A 12,771-nucleotide genomic window follows, 5' to 3' on the forward strand; every position below is an offset into this window, starting at 1 on the left:
ACTTTACAGTGTGTTCTGTGAAGCGCTTTGGGACGTCCTCCCGACGTGAAAAGCGCTATATCAAATGCAAGGATTATTATTATTATTATTATAACACTCCACCTCACTGAGCCAGTCCGGAACCTTGGCATCTTATTTGACCCTCAACTATCCTTTCTACCTCACATCCATGCCATGAACCGCTCTGCCTTCCCCCACCTCTGCAACATCGCCCAGCTCTGCAACTAATTCACAGCACAGGCTCCTGAAACCCTCATACACATATTCATAACTTCCAGGCTTGACTATGCAAACTCCCTGCTTGTCAGTCTCCCCAACTCCTCTTTCCATAGGCTGCAGATCATCCAGAACTCTGTAGTCTGTGTCCTCTTCCGCACCAGGCTCCGTGACCATATCAACCCCATCCTCGCCTGACTCCACTGACTTCACACACACAGGATACAATTCAAGATCCTGGTCCTTACCATCAAAGCCCTCCCCCCCTACCTCTGCAAACTTCTAAGCCCCTACTCTCCTGCTCGCTCCCCCTGCTCAGCGGGCTCTGGCCTGCTTCATGTCTCCTGCCTCACCTGCCCCACCATTGACATGCAAGCCTTCAGCCATTCTGCCCCCATCCTCTGGAACTCCATTCCCCTCAGCTTGGGTCCGAAACACTGATTGTCCTGAGCAGAGTATTTCCTTTGCTATAAACCTGTAACCCAGTATGACTCCCCATCATCAGGTAAAAGGAATGAAAGATAAAGGGAAAGCTGAGAGGCCCCATCAACCATGAAATCCTATCGTTTTATAACAATGTAGATTTTATGACCAGCCAGATGAATATAGCTCCCCTTGAACTCACTTGCCTCCCGCAATACACCATTTGGCAGTTACGGAGCGCACTATTACAATAAACGTATATAGAACCATTCACAGAATGCCACAGATTGCTTTGTGGGTACAGTTAATTCTCTTGAGTGTACAGAGATTGGAAACTACTCTGAAAGGTGCTTCTCTTAGTTTGTACTGAATGGCTTTCTCACAGGATAGCTTAATAAATTGGGCTGGCAGGACACAAGACTGTAATAGCACTGGAACTACCCGACTTTTAGTTGAAGAATACAATATGGGTGATGTCCTGTTCTCTGTCAGAATTATCTCACGTTACCAAGCTCTGTAATTATTTGACTGGAGAAATATCCCTCAATGTTACCCACCTTTGTAAAGGCTCTAAGGTTAAATAAGATCATCAGCTGTAATTTAAACAACGGGACTGTGGCTTGCTCCCCCTGAGGGACAAGCAGAAGGCCCTCCAGCAAAAGGCTTGTAATGTTCCCTGAGAATCTAATCATCATCCAAGGCCTTGGGGAATCAGGCAGGTGACAAAGGTACTTTACATATCTGGGAAAGATATTCTCCGCTAATCCGCACATAACTGATTACCTTCACAAGGACAAAGCCCTACAGATAAGAGACAGTTGATTAATATTCATAATAATTCAGACCAATGGACCACATACTCTCAATGATCTTGTTTCTTCTTTCTGCATTTAATTTGGAGTGCCTCAGATACAAAACTTATTCCGTAGCCATGATAGGAGAAAGAAAGAGGCACCACGCTGTTAAGTGATGGTAAGGAAGGGTATCCAGAAGGATTGTTGAGAAGGAATAAAAAGGACGAAACTCATCTCCAGGTATAAATAATTACTTCTTTTGTAATTCCTTTTTGCCATTCTTTTATGTAATTAATTACATTGAGATGGATGACCTGGAGCAATTAATTTGTCATCCAATAATATAATAGGCAGAGAGCAGTTATCCTTAATTCAGTACAGCTGGCTGAAGGACATTCTTGCCAGAGATTGTATCTGATGGTACATTCAGTAGATTCAACCTATAGTCTGGAAATGGTACTAAGGCACTTCTACATTGAATACTTACAGCAACAAATCATTTTGCTGCCCAAGATATTAACATTCTTTATGTGGATCTATTAAGCACTGATGGCCCAGATCATCAGGTTGTGCAAATCAATTAGATGAATTTTCATATCTTCTCAGTGACAGGGCACAGAAATGCAGGAGTCTTTTCTCTACAATACAAATTTACATTTATACGGTTGTCTTTCATGTGAGCAGGACTTCCCAGGGTGCTTAACAATAATGGTTTTGAGCCCAAGCTAGAGGTGGGAGCCAAGTGGGGTGGGGAGGGGAAAGACTGTAACGTCCACCTGAACATGCAGATGGAACTTTGGTGTAACATCTCATCCAGAATATAGCACTTCTGCTGATTTACAACAACAACTTGCATTTATATAGCACCCTTCACATGGGGTAGCATCCCAAAGCGATTTAATGTTTCCCTGGTGCTGTGAGAAGTTACATTCTGCAGGGATTGGTTCACAAACATGAAAAGCCTGAAACAAGAGTGGCCCATAAAACATACTTTTTTTTCACAGTTACGCAGAATGTGATAATGAAGTTTAAATCCTGATGGAAACATTTTTTTAGTTCACACTCCATCCATTTTGCAGGATGTTCAGTCAGCAGTGTCAAGTCCATTGGGACATCCTGCTGACGTGAAAGGCGCTATTTGATGGGCCGAATGATCTTCTATTGTGCTGTAAATTTTATATAAATATGTATTGTATTACAATTATTTGCACTGTTTGCTTATCCACGTGATCAGATCCAATTCCTTTGAATCATGGGCCATAAAATATATTATAATTGATGCATACTGAACCTTAAAGATAAGGATCCGAAACTCCAAAATATTAATTCTTCCATCCCCTCTCCCTGACCACTCACCCTCCACAGCCACCTCACCCCCCACACACACTACCCCCCACAGACATCCCACCCCCAAGAACATATTCTCATAAATGTCTCATGAAATATTCATTAATTTCATTTTCTGTTTATCAAAATAAATATGATCAGCTTTCAACAGTTTCTGGTCAATCACTGTAACCTAGAACTCTGGCTCTAATGCTGCTGGAAGATTTTACACAGCTTGTGGAGTCCTGTAGCTCAGTGGTTAAGAACATTCACCTCACAAGCGAGAGGACCTAGGTTCGATTCCCAGCAGGGCAAAACGTTGTGCACATTTCCTTACTCGACACCCCTCTGTTTACCTAGCAGTAAGTAGGAATCCGGCTGTTGGCGGATCGCTTTTCTGGGGGTAATAATTCCTTAAAAAAAAAATCCGGTCACTAAATCCACGACTATTTGTGGGACTCTACTGTGTGCAATTAGCTGCCCCGTTTCACCCACAAAACATAGTCAATTCACTTTACAGTATATTCTGTGAAGCGCTTTGAGACATCTAGAAGATGTGATAAGGCACAATATTAAATGCAAGAACTATTATTATTATTATTATTATTATTATTATTATGGCAGGTTTCTGAGGTTGTTGGAGGTAAATTCCAAGGACAATTCCCAGGATTGTGGATATTAGGTTTAATTTGTGGTGTTTCTTACCTGGATTCCTTGGTAAGGAACGAAAGTTGTGAGCAATGCAGACTCCTGGAAGTGCATCCCACTCTGCACCAATGCAATCTACCGTTATAAAAGCGACCCCTTAATAGAATTGTGAAGGAACCCCATAAAAATATCGTATTTTAGACCCCACTCGTGTTGAAAAATGTGCAAGGACCTGCCCCAGTTATGGAGTATTGGACACACCTCATACAGTACTCACCCACCTCCAATACACGCAGTGGGTGGTGAGGGTTGGGTCATACCGTCGGCTCAGGTAGTCCTGTTGTTTTTTAAGAGGGAAAGGCTTTGTGAGAAGGGTTGCACAACACGTTGCATGAGGCTTGACTTCCTTTCTGAAGTTACCGCCCAGCACTGTGCATATGTTGCTCGGCGATCTCCAGCAGCACCTTGTTGCACACCTTGGCTGAGTGGGTTCCTTTGGCCATTTGTAACCACATCAGCAGCAGCAGCAGCAGTGAGGAGCAATATCTCGCTGGAGCTCCTGGTGGTGGTGGTGGTGGTGGGGCTTTGTGTGGAAGTGGGGGAGGGATTTCTCTCCACTTTGGAGGGTCAGGACTTGTGCGTATTTGCGCTCTATGCGGAGCGACCGCGGAAACAACAGCTCGGAGTTGCCTTCACCGGTTCGCTGAGAAGCGCCAGGAACCTCTCCAGCGCACCCGACATGGCACTCTCGCTGGAGAACTTCATCGACTCTGTGGATCCCACCAGCCTCCCGAGAATACTGCAGATACAATCGGGCATTTACTTCCAAGGTAAGACCCCCTCCCAGGCAATCCCCTCAGGCACTGAGAGCTGCACTGGGTGCGATTGTGCTCAAACCCTGTGAAGCTTCAACATTGTTGGAACTTAGCAAAAACTTGTCAGATCAAACTTTTCAAAGAAACAGGTGCTTTTTTTGGGGGGGGGGGGCTCTACACTTTGCATATACACCAACTCTAAATTATAATCTAAATTAGGCTAAAAACATTTTGCACTCTGATCAAGTTGATTTCATTTCAACTTTTCCAGGTGACGTTAGATCTGCGAACACAAAGGACAACTCACGACTTCAAATGCTCTTTGTTTGCATGTTCCATGTTCACTGTGTTTTTGCAACTTGGATAACATGTAAAAATTGACAAATGTGGATTGAGGAATTGAAACTCTACCAAGGTTTTATTTAGCAATACTCTTTTTTTGCACCAATCGATGAAAGCTCATCTGCTGTCCTACTTTTGTTAAGGCATTTTTAAAAGACACTCAGCCACAATTCTTCAGGCTATACGAGGCAGTCTGCTAAAGGGTGTTAATATTTATGTTTGGGCCTCAGTGACATTATAATCAAATTGATGCAAAGCAGCAAAAATAATGATAATAATAATAGTCCTGTAGCTCAGTGGTTAGAGCACTTGCTTTGCAAGCGAGAGACCTGGGTTCGATTCCCGTCAGGGTGAAACCTTGGGCAAGTTTCCTTACTCCACACGCCTGATAATAATCCCTCAAAAAAAACAATAATAAATTGGTCATTTCAATCCACGACTGTTTGTGGGACACTGCTGTGCGCAATTGGCTGCCGCATTTCTCCCACAAATATAGTTCATTCACTTTACAGTCTATTATTTTATTATTAATAATCCTTGCATTTGATATAGCGCCTTACCACATCCTTGAGACATCTCAAAATGCTTCACAGAACATACTGCAAGGTAGATTGACTGTGTATTTTGTGGGAGAAACAGAGCAGCCAATTACGCACAGCAGTATCCTACAAATAGTCATGGGTTGAGTGACCAAATTATTATATTTATTTATTTATTTTGAAGGGAAAGCTATTCTTCCAGAAAGCGATCCACAGATTGACCAACAACTGGGTTCCTACTTACTGCTAGGTAAACAGGTGTGTGGAGTAGGGGAACTTGTAGTTCACCTCAGTACTTCACTGAGGTGTCAGCCTAGACTGAGCTCAAGTCCGTGACATGAAGGTTGAATCTCCACCATTCCGACCCGGAGGTGAAAATGCCATAAATAGAGCCAAGTTAATATCTAATGGATATTAAACATGTTAAATTGATAAATTACATCATTATGGTGTTTAAAGCCAATTAAAATGTTATCTGAAAGGCATTCTGATTGCTGTTCTCCTGTTTCTCATTCTGTATCTCATACTGACATTGTGGTGCCCTTAAGCTCCAGAAAGGGATTTCAGGCATAAATACAATGATGCTGAAATCTGCCAAGAAATTCTGTTGTGCAGGTTTGACACCTGTTTTTAACAGCACCAGGTGACCCACATTGTGAGATGCTCTAGTTAGAGCCCACTGTATTGTGGACCCTCACTATAGTGGAAACCTGGTACACCTGGCTTCCAGTGCTGACAAAATGTCCACCTTCTAGGTCATGTGCTCACTGCTGACATCGCATGTTGCATGTTCAGACATGTGTATCATGTGCAGAAAGTACTTACTAGAAAATTGCTTCTTGCTCATGCAGGGCACACAGGAAGCAAAATCAGCAATGCTTCTTGCACACAGGATAGCTGCAACATGAAGCAAGTAATGTCAGTTGTGACATGATGACCTGGAAGGCAATCGTTTTGTCACGCCCCTCATTTTCAATGAGTCTGAGTTTATAAACACGGTTTCATGACAGAGTCATCCTGTTTGTGATGTCTGTTGCTCAAAATCTAGAATCTAAATCTAGACAAAATCTAGTTATTTCAAGAAATCACAAAATCTCTCCATTCTTTTCATCGCCATTGAATTCCACTGGTGTTGGACCACTGACCTCAGAATTGGTACCAAAAGTGTAATTGCATACACTGCTTATCTGGGCTCACTTGGCAGCACTCTCACCATTGTGTGAGAGCCTTGTGGGTTCAAGGTCTATGCCGAGATTTGAATTCATAACCTAGACTGATGCTCTAGTGCAGTATTGGGAATGTGTCATATCATTGGGGTTTTACTTTGGGTGCAATACCTGGGTTACTTGTTTGGTGCAGTACTTTGGATGAACCATTAAATGTAAGTCCTGTATGCCTGTTCTTCAAATGGTCGCTAAAGATTCAAGCAGACTCAATGAGAAGGGGAGTCCTGGCCAACAATCCTGCAGATAAATTAATCATTGATCTTATGGTTGTCATTTTCAATCTACGACTGTTTGTGGGACATTGCTGTGCGCAATTGGCTGCCACGTTCGCCCACAAATATACAGTCAATTCACTTTACAGTGTGTTCTGTGAAGCGCTTTGGGACGTCCTCCCGACGTGAAAAGCGCTATATCAAATGCAAGGATTATTATTATTATTATTATTTTATTCTGCTTTTGGCCACCTGCAATTGAATGTGTGAGATGTTGCAGTGTAGATATCAATAAAAAAAAATCTTATTCAGGAAGTCATTAAATGTGATAAGTCTGGACTTGAAAGAAACATTGTCCCATAGAATCTTCATTGCTGGAAAGATCAATTCGACCTCTCCTCTCCAAATAGCATTAATATCTGCTCAGATCATCAGGAAAGATCTTGGCAGTTTGTTAAGGTTTAGACATGGCAATTCATGTAAGTTGGAAGAAATGCTGCACATAGACAAATGGTAGGAATAAGGTTTCCCATTACAGCTAAGATTAAAGTGATACAACCACAGACAATAAATTACCAATGAATCATTGCCACCTCCATATTTAGAGAACCCTTAGCTTTTATAATAATAATAATCCTTGCCTTTGATATAGCGCTTTTCACGTCTTCTAGACGTCTCAAAGCGCTTCACAGAATATACTGTAAAGTGAATTGACTGTATATTTGTGGGCGAAACGCAGCAGCCAATTACACACAGCAGTGTCCCACAAACAGTCGTGGATTGAAAATGACCAATTTATTATTGTTTTGTTTTGGAGGGATTATTATTAGGGGTGTGGAGTAAGGAAACTTGCCCAAGGTTTCGCCCTGGCTGGAATTGAACCCGAGTGTCTCGCTTGCAAGGAGAGTGCTCTAACCACTGAGCTACAGGATTCCACAACCTTTATGTTTTTGAGTGGATTTCATTTTCATGTTTCTCCCTCTGCAACGTCCTGATTCAGTGTAATCTGGAAACTATTGAGTGTATGTTAAATGCATTGTATATGTTATCTGACTCAGCAACCAGGTTAGAGAACTTTCCTTATTCTGCACGCCTCTGTTTACCTAGCAGTAAGTTGGAACCTGGTTGTTAGTCGATCGATAGGAGAATCGTTAACCAGGGGTTATAATCCCTCAAAAAAATAATAATGATAATTTGGTCACTCAAACCACAAGTGTTTGTGGGACACTGTGTGTGCAATTAATTGGCTGCCGCTCCACTGGCTCCCAATCACCAAACGGATTGCCTTCAAGATCCTCACACTCGTGTTCAAATCCCTTCACTCTCTGGCACCTCCCTACCTCTCCGACTTCCTCACTCCCCAATCCGCTACCAGGCACCTCCGCTCGACTAGCATTGGCCTCCTGTTCATCCTTCGCACCCTCCGCCCCACCATGGGAGGTCACGCTTTCTGCCACTACACTCCCAAACTCTGGAACACTCTCCCTCAGTCCCTCTGCCTTGCCCCCTCCCCTTCTTCAAGGCCCGGCTGAAAACCTTCCTCGTCGACCTCGCCCCTCCCCCCGGCTCGGAGTCAGGTTCTGCCACTGTTAAGGGCTTTGAGATGCTACCCTGCATGGAGGGGGCTATATAAGTGCAAGATGTTATTGTTGCCATGTTTCAAACACAAAATATACAGTCAATTTACCATTGGTGGTCGGGCCTTAAGCCTGTCTGCCCACACTCTCTGGAACTCCATTCAGAGTCCCTTCGCTTCAACCCCTCTCCTTCAAGGTCTGTCTCAAGACCTTCCTCTTTGACCACGCCTTCAGTCATCTTCCCAACCACAAACCCATTGCCCCCACCCATCTTGAATCTAACTCCCAGCTTTGGTGCAGGACCTCAACTGTCCAGAGCCTTGGGACGTCCTGAAAGGCGCTGAATAAATGCAATTTGTTGTGATCACATTGTGAAGATGTCTCAAAGTGCTTCACAGGATAAGCCACTAAACAATTATAAATGGAAAGAAAAAATGTAGATACTGTAGGGCAAGGAAATAATGATAATAATCCTTGCATTTGATATCACGCTTTTCACATCTTCTAGACGTCTCAAAGCGCCTTCACAGAATAGTCTGTAAAGTGAATTGACTATATTTGCAGGCAAAATGTGGCAGCCAATTGCACACAGCATTGTCCCACAAACAGTCATGGATTGAGTAACCAAATTACTATTATTTATTATTTTTGAAGGGACTATTACCCCAGAAAAGCGATCCACCAATCGACTAACAACCGGGTTTCTACTTAGTGCTAGGTAAACAGAGGTGTGTGGAGTAAGGAAACTTGCCCAACGTTTCACCCTGCCCGGGAATCATTTGCAAAGCAAGTGCTCTGACCACTAAACTGCAGGACTCCATTGTAATCCTATAATGCAACCTATTTGTTCAATTCTGTCTTCACTAACATTCATGAAATAGTAGCAGTGTTTCAAAAAAAATCTTGTATTTGGTATGACACCTAGAACATCAAAATGGTTCATCAAAAGTGCTTCTCAGGGAATTGCTGTAAAGTGTAGTGACTGTCTATTTGTGCACAAATCTGGCAAACACAAGCAGCCTAGTGAACAGTTTGGAGGATTGTTGCCCAGAAAACAAGGAAAACCTCCCTTTTCTTTTCTAATAGTATCTTGGATATTTGACATCCATCTGAACAGGTAAATGGGACATTGGGTTATTGTGTGGCCCAACGATTACACCGTTGACAATGCAATGTTCCCCCCAGCACTGCACAGGAGTGTCAGTCTAGATTGTGATTGATAGTCTTGACATGGAGCTTGAACCCATGAACAACAGTGCTACAAGTAAAGCTAGGCTAACCATTATATGATGCCGCACTTGTATTGAATATTAGAGGTTGACAAGTGACGCTTGAAAATGTGAAATGTGAAATAAATCAGAGGAAAGGCAGTATTCCAGCCTCACTTAGGTCCTGATTTCACCTGTATTGCGCTGACAGCTATCAGGCGAAGCTTACCTGTCTTGGCCTTGAGGGAAAGAAAGAAAATTGAATTAGCGAGGCTGATCTTAGTGGTGACTAGTTGATGGGTAGGAGAACAATAGCTTTGGTCTTTTATTCCATCCCTTCACTTTCAGAGCTGTCTGTGGTCCTGGGAGGACTTGAAGAGGCAAAAATTAAAGTCTGGCTTAAACTTGCTGCTCGCTAATTAACCCTTTACGAAGGGACCTTTTCCATCTCTCTCTGACAGGCTGTGAATGGAGTCCCCAGGTAGACATGTAGACAGCCGATTGGAGTCATAACCAGCTTGGTTACTGCATTGGTTTTGTCAATACTGTACTGATTACTATACTGTAGTCTAACATTTCAAGAACATACTTCCTAAACACGTGTGCCATTTTGAGTGTGGAAGAGAGCAGGAGTTATTATAATATATCAAAAATGCAACACACTGAGATTTCCCTTAAGCAGCTGGCAGACTTGGAAAGATCGATCAGTGTTTTGTATTTAACTGATATGATGAATTCAATTGCAAATCGAACACTGTAATCGCTCTAATAACTGCACACCTAAATTGTCAAACAAACTAGTGCCCAGAAGACTCCTAATTGCTTTTATCAGCACAATTTCGGCAATCATAAATATCAAATTCAACAAAAGGAAACATTTCAGCTACTTCATTGCTTGTTAAAAAAATCTAAACAAGTTTGAGCAGATGTCACAGAGTCAGGATGATCTATTCATTCAGACCTGTAGAATAATACGTAGCTTCGGTAAAGTGTCAGCTTTTCAAACCCAGATAATTGCATACAACTTAACCACATCTACGAATGTGTTTTCTGCTAAGAAAAATTGCCTCCGGTATTGATTCGTTAGTGAAGTCCTCTAGCTTTGCGGTTAGAGCACTCACCTCGCAAGCGAAAGGACCTGGGTTCGATTCCCAGCAGGGCGAAACATTGGGCAAGTTTCCTTACTCCACAGGCCTCTGTTTTACTTTACGGTAAACAGAAACCTGGTTTATTAGTTGATTGGTAGATTACTTTTCCGGGGGTAATAATCCCTTCAAAAAAAATAATAATAATAATTTGGTCACTCAATCTACGACTGTTTGTGGGACACTGCTGTGCGCAATTGGCTGCCACATTTTGCCCACAAAATAAACAGTCAATTCACTTTATAGTATATTCTGTGAAGCGCTTTGAGACATCTCAAAGATGTGATAAGACTCTACATCAAATGCAAGAATTATTATTATTATTATTATTAGCATTTCTACTGTAAACCCTGTCCAATTTTAAATCTTATCCTTGTTTGCTTTGAGTGATTATTATTTGTGCCCCATTCGTCCTCCTGTAATAAAAAAACTATCTTTGTCCATTTCTGCTGGCCGCTTTTTATGCTCATGTTTGAATATTTTTTCTCTCCCTCTTTCCACCCTCAATTTATGTGCAATTCTCCAGTCAATCAGGCAGGCAGGGACCTAATTCTAAGCCTCTACTAATGTGCACTGTATGCAGCCTCGAGGAAGAGTCTACAAGGGTAACTTGCCGTAAGATAATTTTTGCCCTGCCACTTTGTGAGCGTGGCACTCTTCCCTGACCCCAGTCCGTACTTGGAAATCGCTTTGTGGTTTAAAGTCGCTGTGAGACAACATGCAGATACATTGTGGTACAGAACTGCCTCAATTTGCACTGTATCATAAAGAACATTTATTGTTTTAATTTTTAAATTGGGTTGTAGAAGCAGTGATTCTGTTTGTCAGCGATTGTAAATTTCAGAAATGTTGTGCTGTGTACAGGAGATAACCTAAATAATACTGGCAGCGAACACGACTCAGCTTTCTGCCTGAATCTGACATGACATTTGCCCTGTCATGTTGGAGATGCATGTCAGGCGGTGAATCTAGAAGTGTGAATTCACGTACAGTTTTAGGATGTATTACACTGAATGTAATTGTTCTTTATTTTTTAAGCAATAAGCAGCAATTACTTGTTCAAGGCACCTTTAGAAAGCATCATTAATAAATAAATGAAGAGTGGACTATTTTTGAACACCTTAACAGAATGGAAAGAATAACGCTTTGATTATTTGAATATGTATATGGGCACAGGAAGCCTCAATGTGTCTAATTTTATCCTGTAAGATCATTTTATCAGAAAATTTAACATAATGTAGAATTGTGGTAAATTCTTCAATTCATCCTTAATTTGGAATCCAGTTCTTTTTAAAGATGGCAGAAAACAGCTTTCAAATATTCCAAACCATCTCTTAAATTATAAACTTATGTCTTAGACACTGATTCTGCTGACAGTCTTTATGAGAGGAATTAAAAATACAAATGCACATAATTACTGAAATAATAATAATAATAATCCATGTATTTGATATATCTCCTTATCGGGTCATTGCGACGTCCTAAAGTGCTTCGTGATTTTACTGTAATGTGTGTTTTGTGGGCTTAACATCAAACAATATGTGTGACAATTGGCATAAATAATAAAAAAAACTTGCATTTGATAAAGCATATTATCATGTCTTTGAGACGTTTCAAAGTGCTTCACGTGATACAATGTAAAGTGAATTGACTGATTTTGTGGCGAAATGCAGCAGCCAATTACGCACAGCAGTGTCATGGAGTGAGTGACCAAATTATTATTATTTTTTTGAAGGAATTATTACACCCATAAAAGCGATCCGCCAATCAACAACAGGGTTTTATAAAAAACAGATTTTATAAAGTTCATCCCATTATATACACCATCTTCAGACGGTATATGCAATGGAATGAACTTTATACAAGATGTTGCATACAGACAAATGGTTTATGGTCAGTGCTTTAACTTCAAACACTAAAGAGGTACCCTTCTTGAGGACATGTAATTTTATCTCCACTAATACAGTTTCTTTGATAAATGACAGAAATCATGGTAATTTAATTTGTTATAATCTAGGATATAACCTTATGAGGTATGTGATCAGAGCTGACACTTTTCAGGCCTGTTTTTAAAAAGCACGTGATGAATTCAAGTTTTGGAGATAAGGAAATCAATTTTAATAATATCTTCAAATAAAATACAGTAAATGTTCATCTTCAATCCTAACCGTCACCTCCCTCCCACCACCACCTCCTGAAGGTCATTCCTGGGATTTGCTTCTGTGGGCACCGTTTATCTTACAGAGCTTCTGACGCTTCATATTTTTGCCATGATAGTGTTAGTATGCTGATTTTTTTTA

General features: G+C 41.3%; 1 protein-coding gene across 1 annotated transcript in view; it reads left to right on the forward strand.

The window, feature by feature from the left end:
- The first annotated feature begins 3,974 nt into the window (after positions 1-3,974).
- themis (thymocyte selection associated) overlaps positions 3,975-12,771 on the forward strand; it is a 44,673-nt gene continuing 35,876 nt past the window's right edge. Inside the window, exon 1 of the mRNA XM_007899255.2 lies at positions 3,975-4,237. Within this exon, the coding sequence (XP_007897446.1) occupies positions 4,147-4,237 (91 nt within the window). The 5' untranslated portion in view covers positions 3,975-4,146. The remainder of the gene's footprint in view (positions 4,238-12,771) is intronic.

Source organism: Callorhinchus milii, unplaced genomic scaffold (genome assembly GCF_018977255.1).
Source record: "Callorhinchus milii isolate IMCB2004 unplaced genomic scaffold, IMCB_Cmil_1.0 Scaffold3, whole genome shotgun sequence".
In the NCBI taxonomy this organism is placed as follows: Eukaryota; Metazoa; Chordata; class Chondrichthyes; order Chimaeriformes; family Callorhinchidae; genus Callorhinchus; species Callorhinchus milii.